General features: G+C 34.7%; 1 protein-coding gene across 16 annotated transcripts in view; it reads left to right on the top strand.

The window, feature by feature from the left end:
- Positions 1-20,948, top strand: part of C2CD5 (C2 calcium dependent domain containing 5) — a 58,771-nt gene that overhangs the window by 16,550 nt on the left and 21,273 nt on the right. For 11 of the 16 annotated variants that reach the window (XR_004239586.1, XM_032105621.1, XM_032105619.1 and 8 more), the window contains exons 8-11: positions 1,865-1,950; positions 7,318-7,426; positions 9,198-9,263; positions 20,317-20,431. Coding sequence is in view for 15 of the 16 variants with exons in the window: in XM_032105621.1 (XP_031961512.1) it covers positions 1,865-1,950; positions 7,318-7,426; positions 9,198-9,263; positions 20,317-20,431 (376 nt within the window). In the remaining variant the exon portion in view is untranslated. The remainder of the gene's footprint in view (positions 1-1,864; positions 1,951-7,317; positions 7,427-9,197; positions 9,264-20,316; positions 20,432-20,948) is intronic. The other 5 variants (XM_032105628.1, XM_032105627.1, XM_032105625.1 and 2 more) reach the window with 1 other exon arrangement.

The raw sequence follows: 20,948 nt of genomic DNA, 5'->3' as shown, positions 1-20,948 counted from the left end.
CATTTCACTGACATGGATTATTTTAATAGATTTCAATTAAATAGTTGATATTACTGCTTTTTTTTTCAGAAACTCTTTTGGTTAGTTTGTCATTCTTGAGTTTGTTTTATGTGTAGTATTTATGCTATGTTTGTCTGTATTTAAATATTGTATAGTCCCCGACAATGATGTTTAGAATCAATGCCAAATAGTAAAAGCAATTTAATCTTGTTTATGGGACTATACAGATACTAATATTTTTGTTTCCTTATCCAAGAACAGCTAAAAATACTCGTTGAAAATTGTAGTGTTTTTATATCTAATTATATAGTAATGATAGCCTAGTAACTCTTGAAAATGAATGAGTGAGTTTAGGAATGAATTTACATACAGTATTAAGTCTGATATTATTTCTAGATCTTCCGGTCTTTGGTTAAAAAAAATAACTGCGCTTTGATGTATATTTACAGTCTTGTTGATCTTTATCAGATGCTTGATAAGAAGAAAAAAGAAAGTAACAAGGAATTGTTATATTGAGTTAGTTACAAATTCTGTAAAAGAAAATCTTGGCTTCATTTCTAACTGTTTGCACTGTGGTGTTTGTATTTCATCCTGCTCCTGACACCTTTTTGTTCTTTATGCTCTGCTTTCCTCTACTACTTAGGGGCTTATTTTTGCTTGCTCATGTTAGCCCTCATGGCTTTTAGATACAAGGAATAGCAGTGATAATGTGTTTTTAGGCATGAAGTATTACCAAGAAAATCTGTTTCACTAGCATTGTGTTTACTTTAGGAAAAACACAATCTTGGTATGTGTTTACTTTAGTGATTTTTTTAACCACAGAGCCCATAATTTACTGTCAGACACTTAACCTGCATCTCAACATGCTCTGCTAAGGGGACAGGTCCTTAATAGCAAATAATTCAACATCAAAGATGTTAGTGAATCTAATAAACTCTCTGCAGAAGAACTCCTATAGTTGGGGGGTAAGGCTGGAGGTAAAAATCTGAAAGAAGGAAAGAGAGAATTACCATATTATGCAAGATTGGAGTTTATCTCATGTTCATTTACAGATAATCTACAGGTTACGTGTGTGCAAATATAGTAATCAAATAAGTGTAGTTTTAAATGCTGAGCAGTAGCCCCTAGCTTATTTGAATGAATCAGATGAGTATTTAATTATGTAAAATAATTTGTAATTTTTTTCAGAGTTTATATTTCAAATCAAAGGATGTGCATTGCCGTTGTATTTTCTTGTTCCTAATCATGCATTATGTAACTGCTGCTGTAATTATGTGTACAGTCTCCTACTAGTAGTTATGAAAGGTGATTTAGTTACCTGAAACTCTCTGAAAACCAGAATTTTATTACTTCTATTAAATAAAAATATTGTAATAATATTAGTGAGAGATACATAACTATAGAGTAGTCTGACAGTGAGACTGTTTTTGATAAGGGCAGAAAACCTGGTTATGTAGAAACTTTATGTGAAAAGTAGATCTATATTTAAATCATAGGCAAAAAGGCATAACAAGAAAATAAAAAAAAGTTACATGTCACAGGAAAAGTTTTAAACCTGCATCTTAAAGTTTTTCTGTTTAAAAGTTGATTTTAATTCAGGTTGACAGCAGAAAAAAATTTTAGTTGAGGGGGGGTTGTCCAAATACTGTAAAATCACTGCTAGTCGTGTAAAAATGAAAACCTAGAATAACCCCCAAACCAAAATTAAATTTTGATGCTCTTTTTTTTTTTTTCTTAAAAATTAAAATTATGGAGATAATTTGACTGTTTTCAATAGCTCAGTTTAATCTATTTTGAAATCACCCTTTGATTGCAAATTATAATATATGTTTCTTTGAATGTCATTTGTACTGATACTCTTCAGGAATGGGCAGTGGGAGTGCTGGAAAAGAAGGGGGGCCATTTAAAACTCTTTTAAGACAACAGACTCAGTCAGCTCTGGAACAAAGGGTAAGGCATTTTATACTTCCATTTCTAATCTACTGAAGTGAAAATTTATCTTGTAGTAAGTTAAATGTTTGCTGTTACTTTCTGTTTGAAAACGTGTAACTAGGTCTGAACTTACTACAAATGTTGGCTGTTTAATAGCTCTTTTTTACACAAATTATTTAAATACTAATATATTACTAAAGCATTAAGGAAAGTGGAGCAATTAACTGTGCACAGCACTCAAGTAATTCCAGTGGTATTAAGAAGTTATAGGAGAAACTGTCGTGTGGTCTCTGTAACGTACTGATGCATGTTAAGTTTAATACTTGAATAAATACATGATGATAAAGTTTTTACAGAAGCCTAATTCAGAAACACTGGCATAGCTTTAAACAAGTTGAAAATCCCGTTTGGAATTGGGAAAACTTTCAGTTTTTGGAAATTGAGTTGGTACATTGCTCCCCATTTCGTGGAAGGTAGCCTTTGATTGGGAACTTGAACCTGAACTACTTGCCAAGCAGAAAAAGACATTTATAAATTTAAACTTTTCCTCTACAGGACTAAAAATGCCATCTGTCATTATACTGAATAGACTATATGATGAAAATAGTGGTTTTAATTAATTGTTTACATTGTGTAATTGCAACTTCTTAGTATAAATTATATACTGCTTTGATCAAAATGTTGATAATGAGGTGTCTTGAAGGAAAAAATGTGAGTATTTTCCTACTCAGAAATAAATTTAATTGCAATTTCTGACTACCTAAACTAGTGACATAGGAGCATGTAAGTTAGTTGAGAAGAAAATCACTTACATCTGTGAAATAAAAGTGCCCAGCTGCTATTTTGAGTAAGTGGATGATTCTCTTCTCATTTCTTGTGTTATCCATGGCTAAGGGAGGATCTCCTCATAGGTTCTGTAGAAGGCGGGGTATGTGAAAAATACTGTGACTCTTTCTAGCCCTTTCTTCTTTTATTGGGGATTCCTAAAGCGTCATTTGAAATACTTTCTTGTTTTTCTTTTTTTTTTTTTGATGAGGCTTTGCAGATGTCTTTGTAATCTTATTTATGCAGAATTTTTTTAATTCGTTGTTTTTAAGAGAATTTTTAAAATCAGTGTACTTTGCATGTTGATACATTTCAGTTAAAATTTTTATTAAGGTATGAATACAAATCCATGGGTTTTTTTCTTTTAATTTTTTAATTTGGCAGAAAGAATGCTTTAAAATGAGCCTTTTTTCTGTTTACCTTTGATTTGACATTCCATGGCTGATCTTTTTGTTTCCTCAGGAAGCTTTTTAAAGACAATAAAAATGTAAATTAAGAGCCCTTAATATATTTTTAGAGCTTGAATTATTTGCACATTATTTTGATAAGGTCTGTGTATTGTCTAGTAGAAAAAAAAGTACTGTAAAATAGGATGGAGACATGCTGAGTCTGTTATTGATGACAATTATGATGTAGCAGCAAAGCATGTGGGCAGTTAATTGATATAAAATATGTTCATTCTGCCTTCTGAAAATTTCATATTGGATGTGTTTTTGCTATGGTGTTACCTCTTTTGGTTACCTTAAAGTGGAGTTAACTAGAATGAATAACATCTGTAAGTTTTGTCTGTTTTAATATTACACACATAAACAGTGCACTCTACTTGTCTGGATTACTTAGGATAGCAAGTATTTGGGAAAACCAAGAATAAATTCAATATTTTGAGTTTAAGGGACCTTAAAGATCATCTTATTCCAACCACCCTGCCATGGGCAGGGACACCTTCCACGACACCAGGTTTCTTAAATTGCTCTTTTGAGTCTTACTTAGTTTATTTGGGTATATGGTAATGCTAAGGTACCTTAAAATAAGTTCATTTAATTGCATGTCTCAACAGCTTTATTTAATCAAATGTATTTTTGGTGTATTACTTAAATAACCCTAACTGTAAGCAGAACGGAGTTAGAAGGGTAATATTCCTCAATTTCTTCCCTGAAAATAAACCTGTGGAAAATACAGCTGTGGAAAACTCATGTACATGTTACATTGTACATTAATAACTGTTAGCAATTCCCTGTACATATGTAGATAGCAAGAGTAACTTTATAACAGCTGTCTTTCTATATATTTTTGACTAAAAATATGTATATTGTATTTCCATTAGTAGGAATATTTGAGGTTATCTTACTCCTATAAAATTAGCCTATGTTTTTGTAGAAATGGCCAAATGCCGCTCTCAATGGTATTTTGTGTCTCTGACTTCCACTTGGACAAATTCTGTTTTCTTCCTGTTTTTACATTCTGCAAGTGCGTGAGAGATCTTTTCTGCTGCCTTTTCAGAATGGGGATCTGTTGGCCTTAATTTCTGAAGGGCACTGCAGGAAATCTGTTGTGTTAAGAGCACAGTTCTCTGGGAGATTCATTTGGCTGAAATCCTGACTTAAGCATCTTTTCTTTCCAGTGACTTCTTATCCACTCATCCCCTCAGTTCAGGTCAAGAAAAACTGTAGGGTTGTTTGGCCACCTTGTGAGATGGCACAGTGAATGTGCTTAGAATAAAAATAATTAGCCAGGAAACGAACAAGATCTTAATGTGGACCAGTTCCCTGCTCTGGTTCAGTCCCAAAAGCTCTGTGAGCACACCCGAGTATTTATCTGTGGGAGTGGTTTAATGATGGGAATGAGTGAATGACTGGAAGGGGATCAGAGAACTGCTTCAGTTGGCACTTACACCAAAGGATGTGTGTAGCCTTATTCCATGTGCTTCTTCATTGTTTTGTGTGTCTTTGAATGAAATGTACTTTAAAAAGGGCACTAGCAATACATGTCTGTGTATATACATTTTTAAATATTGTATTAAGCAAATATTTGAGGATTTGATTGTAACCTTATCAAACTTTGCCCCCCCCCCCCCAAAAAAAAAAATCTCTGTGCAGTTGCGAGGACTAAAACGGTGACAGTTCTTTCATGGTCTATGCAATCAATGACTGTAAAGTAGAATAGTGAATTGGTATTGGTAGAATGATTGACCATCTTCAGTTGTAGCTTGGAAATCGTTGTTTGTCATACACTGAAATACCTTGTGGTTGCATCACCTTGATGTAAAGGTAGTCCTTTGCAAATTGCAGTAACAGAGGGGATTTGTAATATGGCAACTGCATCTGGTTCTTACGAATTCTCTGTTTTCCCTGAAATAACTGTAGATTTATAATTTTGAACTATTACAGTTTACAGCATGTAATTGAGGCAGGAACTTGTATTTGACTAATATAATAATAAAATTCAAAAAATCTCTAAATGAGATTAAAAAAGAAAAAAGAATGTCATCATATGAAATGATGGAGTTCCATCAGTGTCAGAATGAATGACAGATTGTTAGCAGAATTGTGTCAAAATGGTTCAGTGAGGCTGTTACCCAGATTTGTCTGTGGCTCGAATTAACTGGTAGAACACCTTATTTTATAATGTAATACAGGCTTGGGAGTATTGATATATTGATTGAGATAAAGCCATGTTATTATTTGAGGTTTTACTCCTGATTTCTAGTATAGAGAATCAGGCAAACTGGAAGTCTGAACATGTTAAAATTACTTGCAGTACCCAGCCTTATGGAAATGAATAGAAAATGAAAAACCTTCTGAATTTCCATATAGATTAAAAAACATTGGATTTGCTTAAGCTTTAGAGCATGGAGTTGTTTACTTTGAGCAAAGTTGTTTACTTTGTTCACTCCTTACTGCTTCAGCACAGTGTAAATGTGAATGTATCTATAAAATGTAAATGTAGTATAGGCTTAATGGAATTTCATATAGCTGGCACATTCAGTAAACTTTTTTATTGATTTCTGCAGTCCTGGAAAAGCAAATATTTTGAGTATTTCGACTTTTCTGGTAACTTCCAAAGCACTTTGCAATCTTTTAGAACCTTCTGGGGGAATCTTTACTGTATCATTCTAGAGATCCATTGCTGCTCCTGAAGACCCATCAGTCAAGCAGGTTTGCATAATCCTGGGCTGAAATCTTCCTGCTTTTTAATTGCATCATAAGGCAAAACTGCAGGGTTTGGGTTTTGGGATTGTTTTGCTTCTGGTTATTGATACTATGGTTGCTGATTTCAAAGTTTGCCTCTTGATTTTGAAAGTCTAAGCCGAATGAAAATCCAGAAAACATGACGTTTGTAGGACCTTTTAAAAGTTTAAAGAGTTCCTGTAACAAGGGTGGTAAGAATCCTGGAGTATTAGTTTTTAAACCTACATTGGGCTTTAGTTTTAAGATGACTTTTCATGCCATGTATTGCTGGAAGAACCTGATCCTCATTGAATCTGCAGCATGTGTGCTGTTCAGGTAGAAGCTCAGTTGAATTGTACTGTTTCTAAATATGTGAGAAAGGAATCTATCCTATACTTTCTCTCATATAAAATTATGGTATTTATTTGTTCCATTAAATCAGTTACGATTATATGAAACATGATTGCATGCTTTTTATTCTTTTTTTTTTTGCTTTCTGTGTTTAGAATTGCTGAACATGAATTATTGCCTTTCCCCCATAAGTGTACTATTATGTATATATTAGACATATCGCAGAACATCTCTGGAGAAATTAAAATCTAATTTTGGGCTCAACTTCTTTGAATATGACTTTTATTTCATCATATGTGCCTTGAAAAATTGCTGTTATTACTTACTTTGCCTCTTTTATGAATTACAAGCTGAAGTAGTTGCTGAAACTTATCTCTTCATTTTACTTAAACCTGGTAAAAAGTAACTTATGCAAATTAATTGGAAGTGAATTACCCTAGTTTAAGAACTTACAGTTGTGTTTCAAGACCAATGCTTTATTTTAAAAGATGGATATTTACTTGTTTTATTTAGAGCTCACGAGCAGAGCAGTCTTTTGATATTTTTTCGGTATGTTTTCCTGTAATAAGACATTCCTCATTCTTGCAAGACTTCAGTTTGTTTCACCTTGTGCTTCAGAATCAAACTGCAGTCAGTTGTAACAAGAATACCTAAAAATTGAGAAAAATGTTTATTTTTTATCAGCTAATGAAAGTAGAATTAATTTAGCAGTAGTAGTAGTTTAGCAGCCATAGTAAAAGTGGATCGATAGAGGTTTTGTTAACATAAGTATGTAAAGTTTTGATTATTTATCATTGTTGTGCTGAGAAACAGCTCTATGGGGGAAAAGTATTCTTTCACTCTGTAAAAACTCTGCTTTTTTGATACAATGGGTCCGTGAGGACACATGGTTGTGTAGTGCTCAGTAAGCCTGAAGGACATGTCTGGCCCAGTGTAACTGCTTTGCTTGTATTTCAGGGAAATGATCAATTCATTGCATGTTAATTGGCACTCAGCAGTGGTTGGTAAACAGTCATTTAATGTTTGCTTTTAATCATAACAGGAATTCCCATTTTTTACTTTGACGACCTTCCCACCAGGCTTTCTTGTCCACGTTGGGGGTGTTGTCAGTGCTCGCTCAGTGAAGCTCCTGGATCGCATCCACAATCCTGGTATGTCAGCACAGGAGTGACTTCCTTGCACAAGGCCTGTCATCTAACCTTTATAACATATCAGTGCTTGAATAGATACAGATCTATTCTAACAATGTGTATCAAAAGCAGTGTATTTCAGACAATCATTTAAGCTTGAAAAATAAGTTACTCAGTGGTTATGTTTTTAGTGAGAAACATTTCAGCAAGTTAAAGTAGTACTAAAAGTACTTTGAATCAATAACTTTGCACTGAAAACTGTCTTTGAATTATTCAGGTCTTAATTAATTTTTTTGCCATTTTTTGGTATTAAAACTTGATGCAAGTTTTCTATTCAAACAAAAATGAGATTAAATGCTTGATCTTAACTATGAATGTTTTCTCATTTTCAGCTCCTTGAAATCGTTAAGGACTAATGGCTACAATTTAGCTCACAACATGGTTATTAACCTTTACAGCATTGTTTCTGTTCTTGAAAACCTTTACTGAACAGTACTTCAAGATTTTTATTTATTATTTTCCTGGGAACCCCAGTACTAGAACATGTGTATTTTGCATATCCTAGTTCTAATGTTAGAACTAAGTGACTTCTGACTCTGAAGACTTGGTTTAGTCACTGAGACCAGATGAGGAATGCTTTGCGAAAAGTTGGAGTTGACAGTGCACTTAAAAATGCAAGGGAGAGTAGAAATAGTACCTGTAGTGGTTTTGCATGCACTAGTCAGGAGTAATAAAAGGAAGTTTAGGCAAATACATCCATAAAAACAAGTACAAAAACCTAATATTTTCCTTTTCTTTCTATGGCCCAAGGCAAGCAATTCTCCAAGCAGGTAGATCAGATTGCTGCTGATCTAAAGATTCAGTAAACTGGCAACATGAAATTAAATCCAAGACTTAATTTGAATTAGATCCTCCTACTTTAAGGCATTTTTTTCAAGTATATTAGTAGACAATATTGCTCTTTAGTTTTCCTATTTTAAGATCTATTTACGCAGTGAAGTGAATATTAAAAGAAATGCCAAAGTATAATTTATATGTGAGTCTTTCCTTTCTTTGCCACAAAGTTATTTTAGGATTCTGTATTTTCAGCAGATTTCTGATACAGGTCTCTTATGTGCAAAATTTACTGTGCGATAGATGTAAGACAGAATGGGAAAAAAATCAATTTTTTTCAGAAGTTTTAAAAGCTAATTTCTTGCATTATGCATTCCTTCATTTTTACCAGCTGACTGGAAGCAGTATAAGACGTAAGGCAAGATAGAGATGTATGTTTGCACAGCTGCAGTGTTTCTGTGAGACTTGAAGATTGCTCCTGACAAGTGAATGTAAAATGCATGATCCTTGGAACTCAGTATATTGCAAAATAGTGAGAACAAAAGGGGAAATGAAAGCACATGGCTGTGGGAGGGAAGGTGGAGAATTAGAAAAATATTCTGATATAGTTATTATCATGAAGCATTTGAGTAAAATAAGTCTGTAAAATATTAAAGGAAGCAAATAAACTGGCCAGTGAATAAATCAGGAAAACATGGAAGAGGAGAGAACATTTGAAGGTGGATTAAGAACTTGCCAATAAGACAAAATTGCCATATACTGTCCACTTTGGTCACCTAGTGCCAGATTGCTACAGCATGCTCCTTTTTCCCTTTCTATTTCAGCCTCTTATTAACTCTGCTGTCTGTGTCTTTCCAGTTCCTGTGGAGTGGTGTTGTCAATTGTGTTCTTGTTGGTAGTTTTTTTTTCACTATTCTGCTTCTATAACTGATCTACTAATTTGCTGTTTTGAACTCAGCCTTTGTCGGAATTATGGGTAACACAAGATCATACAAACTGCTAGACTGGAATAGTTTCAATTCAGGTATTTTATTAGTCATTCAGTACTACATATGCTGACAGAAATTATGGCAGCTCAGTGAAGTTATTAGAAATGTTCTAGGATATTTAGGTTAATGTTTCAAATTTAAATCTATTTAATCATCAAATGCCTAAATGTGATGTTTTCATTCTATTAAAGACTTTATTTAAAATTAAAACCCATTGTTTTAGTATAAAATAGTATTGCTAAGAATAATTTAATATCAATCTGGAAAGCTGAATGTTCAGATGTTTATTTGGTAGTCACTTTCAGCTCAGCATCCATGAAGGAAGTAATTTAGGGAAAGAACGCATTCTTGCTTACACAGTTGGGATTGTGTCAAGTGTGATTTTTTTTGTTGTTGTTTGGGTTGGGGTTTTTTATGTAATAGGTTGGGGGTTTTTTTGGCCTATTGGTTTGATTTGGAGAGACTGTTGGGTTTGTTTTGTTTTGCATGAGCTTGCACTTTCTTCAACAAAGGCTTTCCTCCTGTTAATTTCAGGAAATTGATGAATGTTTGTTTTTAATAATAGCTCTAAAATAATAGATGTGGTATAGATAATAATAGATGTAAAAATTGTCCAAGAAAAATAGAGAACTATCAGGTTAAAGAGAAGGGTAGTATGTAGCCCAGGATTTGTTGGTTCAAAAATCTTGCATTGTAAAACGCAGCCAGTTTCAGGACTTAAACCATCATTAGTTGAACTTTTTAATCACTTAATTACCTAGCTTGAAAAAAGCCCCAATATTCTTACTTTTTTATGCAGTTTTAGTAATCAAAGTGTGTAATTTCCTTATACAGCTGTAGAAGGAATAGATGAATTGATGCAATGTAGATGAAATAAAGACTCTTCCCTCTCACGTTTTCCCTCTGGAAAGATAACATGCTGTGGAAGAGAGGCAGGTGTAACTTCTCTGCATATAACGTCCAAGCCAGCAGACCTTGTCAAGCCTTGATGTTTATAAAGCTGGCACAATAAGAAGATACAAAGCTGACCTCTGAGGGCTTTTTTCCCCCAGAAACAAACTTTCCTTCTTGGTAATTCAGTGTTGCCATGCAGCTCTGTGTCATGCTCTAAAATTCAGTTTAAATGTACAGTTATTAAAAAGGAGACATTTTTCATTTTGCAAATTGTTTGAAACTAGGGAGAACCTAAATCTATTGGCTCATTTTTATTGTTCCTTGTTACAGTAAGCATCTTTTAATATTATAATTATGAGCTTTTCTGATTTTGTTGGTTTTCTTCGCTTGTTCTAAAGTTACAATCTTTTAAAATTAACTTCCAGTATGAAAAGAATATTATAAAATTCTCAGGTCTGTGACTGGTACAGCATAGTCTGATCCAAGCTGTTAAAAACATGTTAAAATTTTTGTATATTGTGTGTGACCATGAAAAGTTGGAATTCATTGCTGCTTCTTCCAGATTGTTTAGTAGGATGTTTTTATTGAAAGAATTTTATTAGAATAATGGAGTAAATGAGTTACGTACAGACATTAAACATGCCTTGAACTAGACTAGAAAGTGATCCACAATGTAAGATTAGGAAGCTAAGTGGAAGTCAGGCATTCAGTTCTTGACAGACTATCCAAAATTGTTGTCTAAATTTTTTAGAGATTACAGGAAAATGAATGTGCTTATATGTATAAAAAACATTTTACCCAGAGGTGCTTGTTACCTAAAAGTGTTGGTTGGAGTAGAGAGGTCTAAACCAAACAGTAATTGTAGAGTTAATACCTCCCTGAGAACTGGCTGTGTTTCTGTAGCCTTGATGTGTCAGTAGTTCTGTAGGAAGAGCTGGTTAATCCTACTGGTTTGGGACTGAGCAGGTTACATTCATATTCCTGGAAGTACGGGGTTTTTGCAGTGCTAGGTTTGCTGCTGGACAGAGAATGTAATCACAACCATAAGTGGGCTAAAATTATTTTCCTTTTGGAAAATGTTCAGGCTTCATTTCTGCTTGCTTAGTAACCTGTGTAGTGCAGAAAGATTTTTTTTTTTTTTTTTCTTTCCTTGCCAATGGTTTAATTGTGTGTAAGATAAAACAGGAGCATCCAGTGGTAGTGAGAAGTCAGAGATTTGAAGATACTTGAAAATCAGATACAGAAGTAAAGACTGACTATTTCATGAATGGAAAAGAAGCTGTTTATACATCTGGGAATTGCATATAGTTCAATGAAGAGTTGTTTAAGTATAAAATACAAAAAGGTGGACATGAAGATGAATTTGCAAAAAAAAAAAAGTAGGGAGTTGAGCAAAAATTCATAGAAAAGAGAGCACATAAATACAGTGGAAGATACACTCTGATGCTGTCTCTGAGAAAGAATGTACTTACTATAAGTACACAAACATGCAAGGAATCCTCAATCCAGAAAACTAGATCTTTGTTAAAAGTTTGACACTGAGGTTAAACATGGAGCAGAAAGGTAGGCAGTGCAAGAACTTGTTGAATAGAGGCTACTTTTCCATATGGCCATTTCATAGTACCAACATATAGTTTCTCACATAATTAAATTTTAAACTCCTCATTCAGGAAGCTGCTCCAGCAGTGCATCTTCATCTACAGTAGTCAGAAACATGGAAAGATAAAAGATTGTTAAAAATTTCCTAAGAGTCTCCTGAGCTTCTTGTGTGATATCCAGTCTTGCTGTTGGAGTATGAAGTTCTCCAGAGTTAGTTTTGCGTAAGAGGAAATGCAAGAGGAAAGCTTGGCTATGTTTTGGTTCTGTAACTGAATGTTTTTCTTTCACAGAAATACAAACAGAGAACGTGCAAATTATATTTCAAGCTGCTTTCTGGAGTGTAAAGGTGGCCCATTTGTAGGAACACAGTAGGAAATGTCAGAATGTTCCTGTTGGTGTCTGATGTGGTTATCCTTCGTAATTAGTAGGGAAAAATCCAACATTTTAAGGTAGACTTCTTGACTTTTCTTGGAGAATTTCCAGGTTGACTTCTTGTCCATCAGTGTGCGTTGATATGAAAATGGGAGGTTAAGGCAGTCGTCAGAGGCTTTTTCTGAGAAGAGTGAGGAGTGTGATGTTCTGGTGTAATAATTTACTCCAGTTTTCTGCATCCTTTCCAGAGGAGTGAATGTTCCTAAGTAATTTCTATGGTTAATGGGAATGGTGTTTGAATATTCTTTCTGGAAGCTGATACACCCTTACATTAACGAAATAATTTTTGTTGGGATTGTGCATTAATTTTTTTTTTTTTTTTTTGAGAGTTCTAAGTAGATATTTATGTAACTGAACAAAGGGTGGTCACTGTCAGTGAGCATAGAATAGTATTCACATGTTCTGTTAGAGATTAATAAATAAACTTGACATTTAAAATCTTTGTTTAGAATTCTGTGCCTACCTAAGTAAAGCTATTTAATCTGTTCACACTGATTTAAAACTCTCCCTGAATTCTGGCTAATGGTGTGAAAGCCAATATAAACTTTTCCTTGCACAAGTGCTCCAAAAAAGTTGCTTATTGCACAACTACACTTTGGTTTTGAATTGATAGTACACAAGAGAGAACACCTTGGTCTTGCAGAAAATTGTTATTTTTGCACATAATTCATCCTAATTTAAAATACAGGGCTTGACTAAAACTATGGTCTTCATAAAATTTCCTTCATGGATTGCATTGAGTTTTTTCAGCCTTCTGATATTTGCTTCTGTGGTTGCAAACATACAGTTGTAAAACTGTTTGCCTGGGTCAAAATATATCATTGTTAGAAGAAACCAGAATGGTTCTGGTTGAATCAACTCCTTCCTAACTGCTACATAATTACAGGTAAACATGGCCTTGTAAAATGTCTATAGACAGTTTTGTAGGAAAATATACAGACAGAGAATACAAGTTCTAACTGACTGTAAAAGGATTGTAGGAATAACTGATAAATGTCAGTGGATAATATGAGGCACAAGAGATTTTCTTTTTAAGTCTCCTTGGATCCAGAAGTTGAAAGAGGCTTTTCAGCCTAGTTTGTCTTAAAACAAAATAAACAGTTGTGAGTGTATAGAAATAATGAATGCAGAGGTTCTGCGTTCCTGAGGAGTGCAAACAAGGAATAGGAAATTCCAAGAGAGTGTCATTTCATGCCAGATAATGCCATCCCTTTCCTGCTGCAATAAAATAGATAAAATCTGGTTTAGGAAGCCCTGTCTTGTTACAGCACAGTGTCCCCAGTTTTGGGTAACAGCCCCTTTGTTGTAGTCATTTGAAGCTTTTCTTTGAAGATAGCTCATGTTCTAAAATAGGTTGTATTTATTGTGTCAGGGTGACAAAGCAACAGAGACACAAAATAGAGTAAGTAGTTTATTACCTGCTGAGTCACCATTCTAGGATGAATGACTGAAATAATCACTAAAAGCTGGATTGACAAAGGTGCATATTTATGCATGGAACTGATTTTCCAGAGGCAAATTTACTTCCTATATTTAATGGTTTTTTATTTCTGGGCAGTATTTTTGGGCTTGTATAATTCTAAGTGTGATGCAATTTAAACCTACATTTTTAAGTATTGTAAGGTGTTATTTAATAGTTTAATTTTTAATATATTCTGAATGGGTTTTTTTTCTTCAAATGCCTTATCTTTTGACATTACATTTTTCATTTTATTTAACTTGTGTAACATGGTGGTTTCTTTTCCTTTAGCTCCACACTAAATAATTTCTGCTGCTTTGACATTATTGCAGGATTTTTTTTTTTTAGATAATACTTTTTTCAGCTTGTGCTGTTTCTATCAGACCTTCATCTACAATTAAAAGTTATAGCCACTGTTGTGGCTGTATTAAGCCATAAGGGGAACACCCTTCTGCTTCTCCATCTTGGAGTGTATTTTGGGATTAAAGCTAACACTTCTCAACAGTGAGCTGCCACTGAAGGGAATGATGTATGGAATTTTCTATATGGTTTCTATACGGAATCTTTTGGTGGTCATGTAGTGGTTTGGCCTGACTGACCCAGTAGAAAACTGCCCTGCACATGAAAGGGTTTGTGTTTAATCAGCCAGCCAATATCTCATCCTGGAAATGCAGTTTTAATCCTAAGTGTTCTTAAAATTGTCTCCTTAGTAATTGAAGAATTCCTTCAACTTTCAAGTCTTTTTTTTGCTCATTCAGCAGTTTGGGGTTAGGAAGTGAGATGTGTGCTGCTCTCTGACTTCATCTGGTAGAAAAGCACTGGTTATCAATGATATTTTGCAAGCTGGATGTTTTATTTGGAGTTTTAATTTTGTAAGAGTTAAGTGTACCTGTTGTCTTTGGGTGTGCTTACACTGTTGCCTGCTGGTTTAGTGTATCCTAGTTTTCTTTTGATATATCCCAATAATCTACTTCCTTCACTTTTTGTAACGAAGTTTTCATTTGTACATCTTTTAGTCATAAAGATGAATATAGGGAGTAGTTTTTTAAACAAGGATGGAGTGGCTTGGAAACTTTTTTGAAAGTTTTAAGTTAATCTGCTGTAGGTTTAGTTATTTTCTGCCTGAGTTTGTGTTAATCTTTACAGACCAGAGGATTTATGTTTCTGTACAGTTATTTAGTTGTTAAATATTTTAGAAAATTGATAATGTCTGTGTTTATGGGATAACCAGAAAAGATTAAATAGAACTTCAAGGTCCAGGAAAGGTTGCTTATCAACCTAACAAAGGTGTCAAAAAAACCCAACCAGCCAAACCTACAGAAAAATACCACACTTCTTTCTGTATAGGCTGTTATTAGGTTTTTCGTTAAGAAGATACAAAAATAAGGGAATATTGAAGGTGTGGATAATGGCTTTGCCTAATGAAAGACTCAAAGATTGAATCTGAAAGAATATTATTTGCCATTTTTGAAACAATGAGTCATTTATAGATGGTGAAAATTTTCCTCAGATGATTATCCTCCTCCTATCAGAATATTGTGTTATACATGTAAATATTTATTAAATTATACAATGTAAAGTTGGTTGAAATTAATCAGACAGTTTCTACTTTGGAGTAATTTCCTCAGGATGTCTAAGGATTCAGCTTTAAGGATACAGCAACTCTTGTGTATGAGCTGTGTCATCAAGAGACCAGTCTTCTTAATCTTCAGTTTAAAAAAATCTGTATGGACTAGCAAAATGCAGCTTCTGGCTAAATCTTGAAAGAACCTGTACAAGTGAACCTCTAGCAAATAACTTGGGGAAGGTGTTGCTTCTTATGAATCAGAAAGTGATAGTTTCTAGGTGAAAGATCTACACAGGCTACTGTCCCATGGATAGTACAGCTCAACCTTGTATTTTAAAGGAGATGGGTGACTTGGTGGTGGATAGAGCTAGCTCGAAGAACATTCTGGGTACAAAAGTGCTATTTGTATCTTATAAAACTGCTGAATAAAATCAGTTTTGAAAGTTTTCAGTTGGAGGAGGTTTGAGTTGGCACAATTTTTATAGAACACTGTACTATTGACAACATTGTTTCTCAAGTCCTCAGCTATAAAAAACAGTGTGCTTTGCTTCCACTTGGTTATAAATATCCTGCCAATTTGGAAACATTAATAAAGTAAGTTTAATATTCAGCCTTTGGTTTCTCACATAGGGTGCATAATTAGTAGTGGAATTTCCTGTGAACTTTTCTGCTTAAAGTTGTAGAGAAACCTTGGTCCCAACTACTCGGTACATTTGCTAGAAAAGCTTGTGACTGAGTGCTCTGTATGCTTGCCTTTTTGCTTCCACCTAGAATCCAGGGCCATTACTTTCTGTAACCATTTCAGTGAGCTGCCATAGTTTTCAGTCTGTACTGTCACCTGATCCAAGCATGCGCCAAAATACCCACTGTTTCTGGCTCCTGTCTGCTGAATCTGCTTTGCAAACCCTTGGTTATTAAGCTTTTGCGTTAGCAAAAAAACCAACAGGCACTCTCATGGAGTGTGCTGGACACATGCCATCCTGCTTCCCTAACTCCTCTAATTGTTTATGTAAATTCTTAGCTTTACTAAACTTGTAAATGCTACGACGGCATCCTCATGTGAAATTGTGTGGCTCATGTGTCAAAAAAGGCTGCTTGTGAAAATATTTGTCAGAAGAATATGAATGCTACACATTGCACTGCATTCAGTATTTTGTATCAACTTATTATTGCAATGTCATGATGTTTGATTTTAATTGTAGACAATTGTTTTGTGTTCTAATATGCAAAGGTAAGTTCTTGTAAACTGTGAATGTACAGTATTTTTATATAAACATAATTGTTATTTTTTGGCCTCCTTCTGGAATAAAAAATAGTCAAATATCTTAAACAGAGGTCCCAGTCTTCTTTACAAACAGTTGTTTATGCATGACTTATAGAAATATTTGTTCTTGTGCAATTGTTGGATTCTTTGAAAGATATTGGGCCTGATCCTGTTAACTCTGAAGACAGTGGCTGGAAAATACTTCTTACCTCTAATAAGAATGAAAATGATCCATTGCATTTCTGTAGTTAATAGTTTTGTTAGTGCTGATGCTGAACAGATTCTTAGAATACGGGGTTACATGTTGTTTTAGCAAGGCAGAGTTTTGACCAACTTCACAACAGTATGTGTTTGCCATAATGATAAGGTGTTCTTGTAGATGTTAGGTAAGAAAATAGTTAAGTCTCCTAATAACATCAGTAACTTAAACTATAAATTTCAATGGAGAAGAGCTAAATATTTGCATAGAGTTTGGGACCCGTCACTATTTCTACCTTTTCTGTTCACTTTAAGGATCCCCGTTTCCTTTCAACATCTCATTCCATTTCAGTTTTCACTGTGGCTACATTCCTTTTCAATGTCATTCTTGTCTGTAATCTTACCTTTATTTCGCATCACATTTTCTGTCTATCCTTAACCACTTCACCTGTTGCTGGCTCCCAAATCTTCATCATGACTTCACATTTTCTTGCTGTTTGTCATAGAAATGTCACTGGTGAAAAGTAGAAGCAGTTTTTACCACATGGAACCAAAAGGTGTAAAAAGTTATGGTTTTGAAATCTGGAACCTTTTTGCCTAGAAAAAAGGGTTCTCCTTTGCAGGTGGTTTTTTTTGTGAAGTACAAGAATTTGTGTGGCTTAGTGGTTTTTTTGTGGTTTAGTTAGTGTTTGTAACCGGCTGCCTGTGATCCAGTCTCATTGAGCAGGTGTTTTTCTGCATGGTCAGAGAACCACTTTTGCTACTACTTAGACTTTTTGTCTACAGAGAGAAACACATTGCTTATGAAAACAATCTCTGGCCCATGACTGAAGGGGGAAGGGGGAATTGCTCCCAAGATCCTTGTCCATTCCACCAAAAAGAGTTGAGAGAACTTTCACAGAATGTGCTTGTGGTCTCACATCTTCCATACACTCCGAACTTGTCAGATATTGTAGCCGGGCCTTACAATCCATTTCCAAGACTCTCCTTCGATTCAACTACCCCTACTGCTGTTACCTGGTGGCAGCAGAAGCGGCCTCTGTCCAGAGGTGTAACAAGCAAAGAGAAGACATTTCCCACTTTTTGTACTGACACTGAACCGTGCCATAAGTCAAATCCCTCCTGATGGGAGAGAATTTTCTAAAAGTCCTTGCAAGGAGTTTCAAAGATAAACCGAGACTTTTCCTTGAGTTTCAATACTGCCAGATAGTTGGTTATTAAGTCTTATCAGAGGAACAAAGCCACTAGCGTGACCTAGGTACAGCAATAGAGCACAGAAAGCAGGAGAGAAGTCTCTCTTTATCAAGATTTACACAGCCTTTTAAAGATAATTTAACCAATAGTTACTAAAAACGTACATTATTTTCACTTTCCTACCAGTTATTCAGTAACACGGCCAGGAACTGCAGAATTCTCCAGTCATTCCAGACTAATTTTACTGCAGAACATGGAGTAGTAGAAGAAGGAGAAGAAGGTTTAGAGAACAGCAACAATCCTCCATTTTGATATTTTTTACTTTTATCTATTTACTACAAAGAGAAGCCCAAAACCTCTAAATTTTTTACCGTGACAATCTTACATAGTAGTCTATCACCTAATTAACACGACTGTATTTTCTAGTTCCTGTCTGATCGTTGGTAATTTTTTCCAAGGTTGGAGGTTAAAACAGTGTTGTTCAGCGGGCTAAGAACCCCTAAAAACAGGCAGAGAAATATTCTCGGCACTCTGGGTTCCTACATTGTACCACAAATGGTTCTGACAGCTGAGCTGGGGAGCTCCAACCCTGTGTTGTGATGGATTATTTCTGTCAGATTCTCATTTTCCAAAGCTGAGAAGAGCAGGTGCTCCAGGAATCTGAGTCAGGGTTGCTGAGTATCATCATAAGCATTTATTTTCCCAGTCACTGAGTTAAACAGTGTTTTCACACTGGGAGTGAAGTGCAGCACATCAAGATTCTGCCAGTAATGCACTGAAACCTGCTAAAGTGAACTTGGATATAACAGAATATGATCGATACAATTCACAGAAATCCTTTGTTTTGTGTCCTAACGTGTATATTTTTGTTGATTGTGGAGAATATTCCTAAGAACTCTCACTGTAACGTTTTTTCTGTTCAGTGTTCATTTCTTAAAGCAAAGGTTGAATAAACTTAAATCTGAGCATCCAGGCTGCTGCTGGTCAGTATAATGTTTTGAGTTACACAAGCATTGCCATCTAAAGTTAGGTATAATTGAATATACAGACCTCTGTGTTCTTCCTTTGTATTAAAAAATGATCATTAGTTTAGTTTAGAAAAATGAAAGCCTAGTTCTAAATGCAAACTTGAGGTAAATTCATTAATGACTACATCTTACTTTACAACATTTCTGTTTCAGTAACTTTTAAATTATCTTGCATTTTTGTTTGTCATGTTGTCAGAGAACCAACTGTATGATACTGGGATTATCATACACTGTGTTGATAAACATTCCTGGTAGTACAGAATTGGTTCCAAATAAATTTCAGGTTTTGACCTTGGTATTTAAATTATGATTCAGCAAGGAGAACTCAGTGGCCAGAAGTTTGTGTCTGTACTAAGTTCAGTTAGTTTCAGGGAAATTCTCTTAAGAATCTCTCTACTCAGAACCCTTGGTAGCATCTGAGTGCTTATATTTTGTTACTGGTTTTCCCTTTTTGTATCAACAATTAACACAGTTGCCAACTACATTCATTCATTGAAACAGGTAAGAAGTTTTGAGAGAAGAAACAGCTGACAAATTCTAGTTGTAAGTTCACTATTTGTTGACTCCATGTGTAAAAAGCTTGCAAGACAAGAACTTTAGTTATAGGAACTAATTGATGAGGAATTAAAAGATATGGATTGCATGAACTTATTCTAGCAGCACAGGGTTTTTTTGTATTTTTGTATCTTGTAGTTTTCAAGAAAAGCAGGCAGGATATATTTAACATATAACCTTGAGGACAGTAAAGGTGATTTAAATCCATTGGTGGGCATGGAGGGAAGGTGCAGTTTCCAGGATACTGAAGCAAAAAAGCACTGACAACACACATCCTGTACTTCTTCATGTTGTAAATGTAGAGGTAGTTTCATGTCCCTATGGCTTCTCAGAGTTAGAAGTGCCACAAAACTGTCTGATTAGTGATACAGTCTTGAACAGGTATTTTTAAAGTCTGGTTAACAGAGAGAACTGCTTGCAGTAGGAAAAACTGTTTAGGTTATTCCAAAGATACCAAGTGTACAGCAAAGTCAAATATTACTTTGCTACTACAAATACTGTTTCATTACAGTTAGTTTTTCCACATTACAGAGTATCTGTGATGCCTTGTTGCAAGTTACACACTGCTCTTGTGTTGTTGGAAACTGAGAGTGTGGTTTGGAACTGAAAATGGGCAGAGATTGAAACAGTATCTACAGTATTTTGCTGTTATCTGTTATATGGACAGCAATGCGAATGCAGTAATTTGTCAGAACTTGCTCACATGGGGGCGAAACAAGATAATTAGTGAAAAAGTCCCATTTGTGTTTGCTTGAAATGTGATAAATAGGAAGGAAATAAAGTGTCCAGGTACAACAAAACACTTGAATATGAAAAACTCAACTTTTCAGATTAATTGCATGAAGCTTTGTGCTGGCATAGTACAGAATAGTGAACTGATTTATACTTTGTCTTTCAGATGAACCAGAGACACGAGATGCCTGGTGGGCAGAAATCAGACAAGAAATAAAATCCCATGCCAAGGCATTGGGTTGTCATGCTGTAGTGGGCTACAGTGAATCAACCAGCATTTGGTAAATCACAATGATGACTTGATTTTCAAAATGTCACAGAAAACATATTTCATCATCAGTGGATTAAAAATTAACTATTCCAACACAGTTGTTGGTACTGGCTATTCTGTAACTACTTCAGAGAGTTTAAGTGAGATTATCAAATTTCAGTATTAGGTGTGTTTTATATATGTTTACATCTGGGTTTTAGGTTTTTTCTAATGAATGTTACAATTTTTTCTTTTAAACTAAAGCATACAATTTGCTTTGTAGTAACAATATTAATTTATCCATGAAGTTTTCTCAGCCGAGTCTACCTAAATAATTAAGACTGTTCTTAAAAGTATCGTATTGAGGTTTCATTAATGGTTAACAACTGGCAGACCAGAACTTAAATGGAGAACTTCACATTTCAGGCCCAGAAAAAGCTTGTTCTGGGGCCAGGTGTGTCTGATGATACTAAACAGAAAATTACTCTGGTTCCCTATTTTGAATTGCTTTTGGGAAGTAATGAGCAAATTCAAACATCTGAATTTAT

Source organism: Corvus moneduloides, chromosome 4 (assembly GCF_009650955.1).
Source record: "Corvus moneduloides isolate bCorMon1 chromosome 4, bCorMon1.pri, whole genome shotgun sequence".
Classification (NCBI taxonomy): domain Eukaryota; kingdom Metazoa; phylum Chordata; class Aves; order Passeriformes; family Corvidae; genus Corvus; species Corvus moneduloides.
Note: the sequence above shows the minus strand (reverse complement) of the source record. Positions and strands in the feature narration are given on the sequence as shown.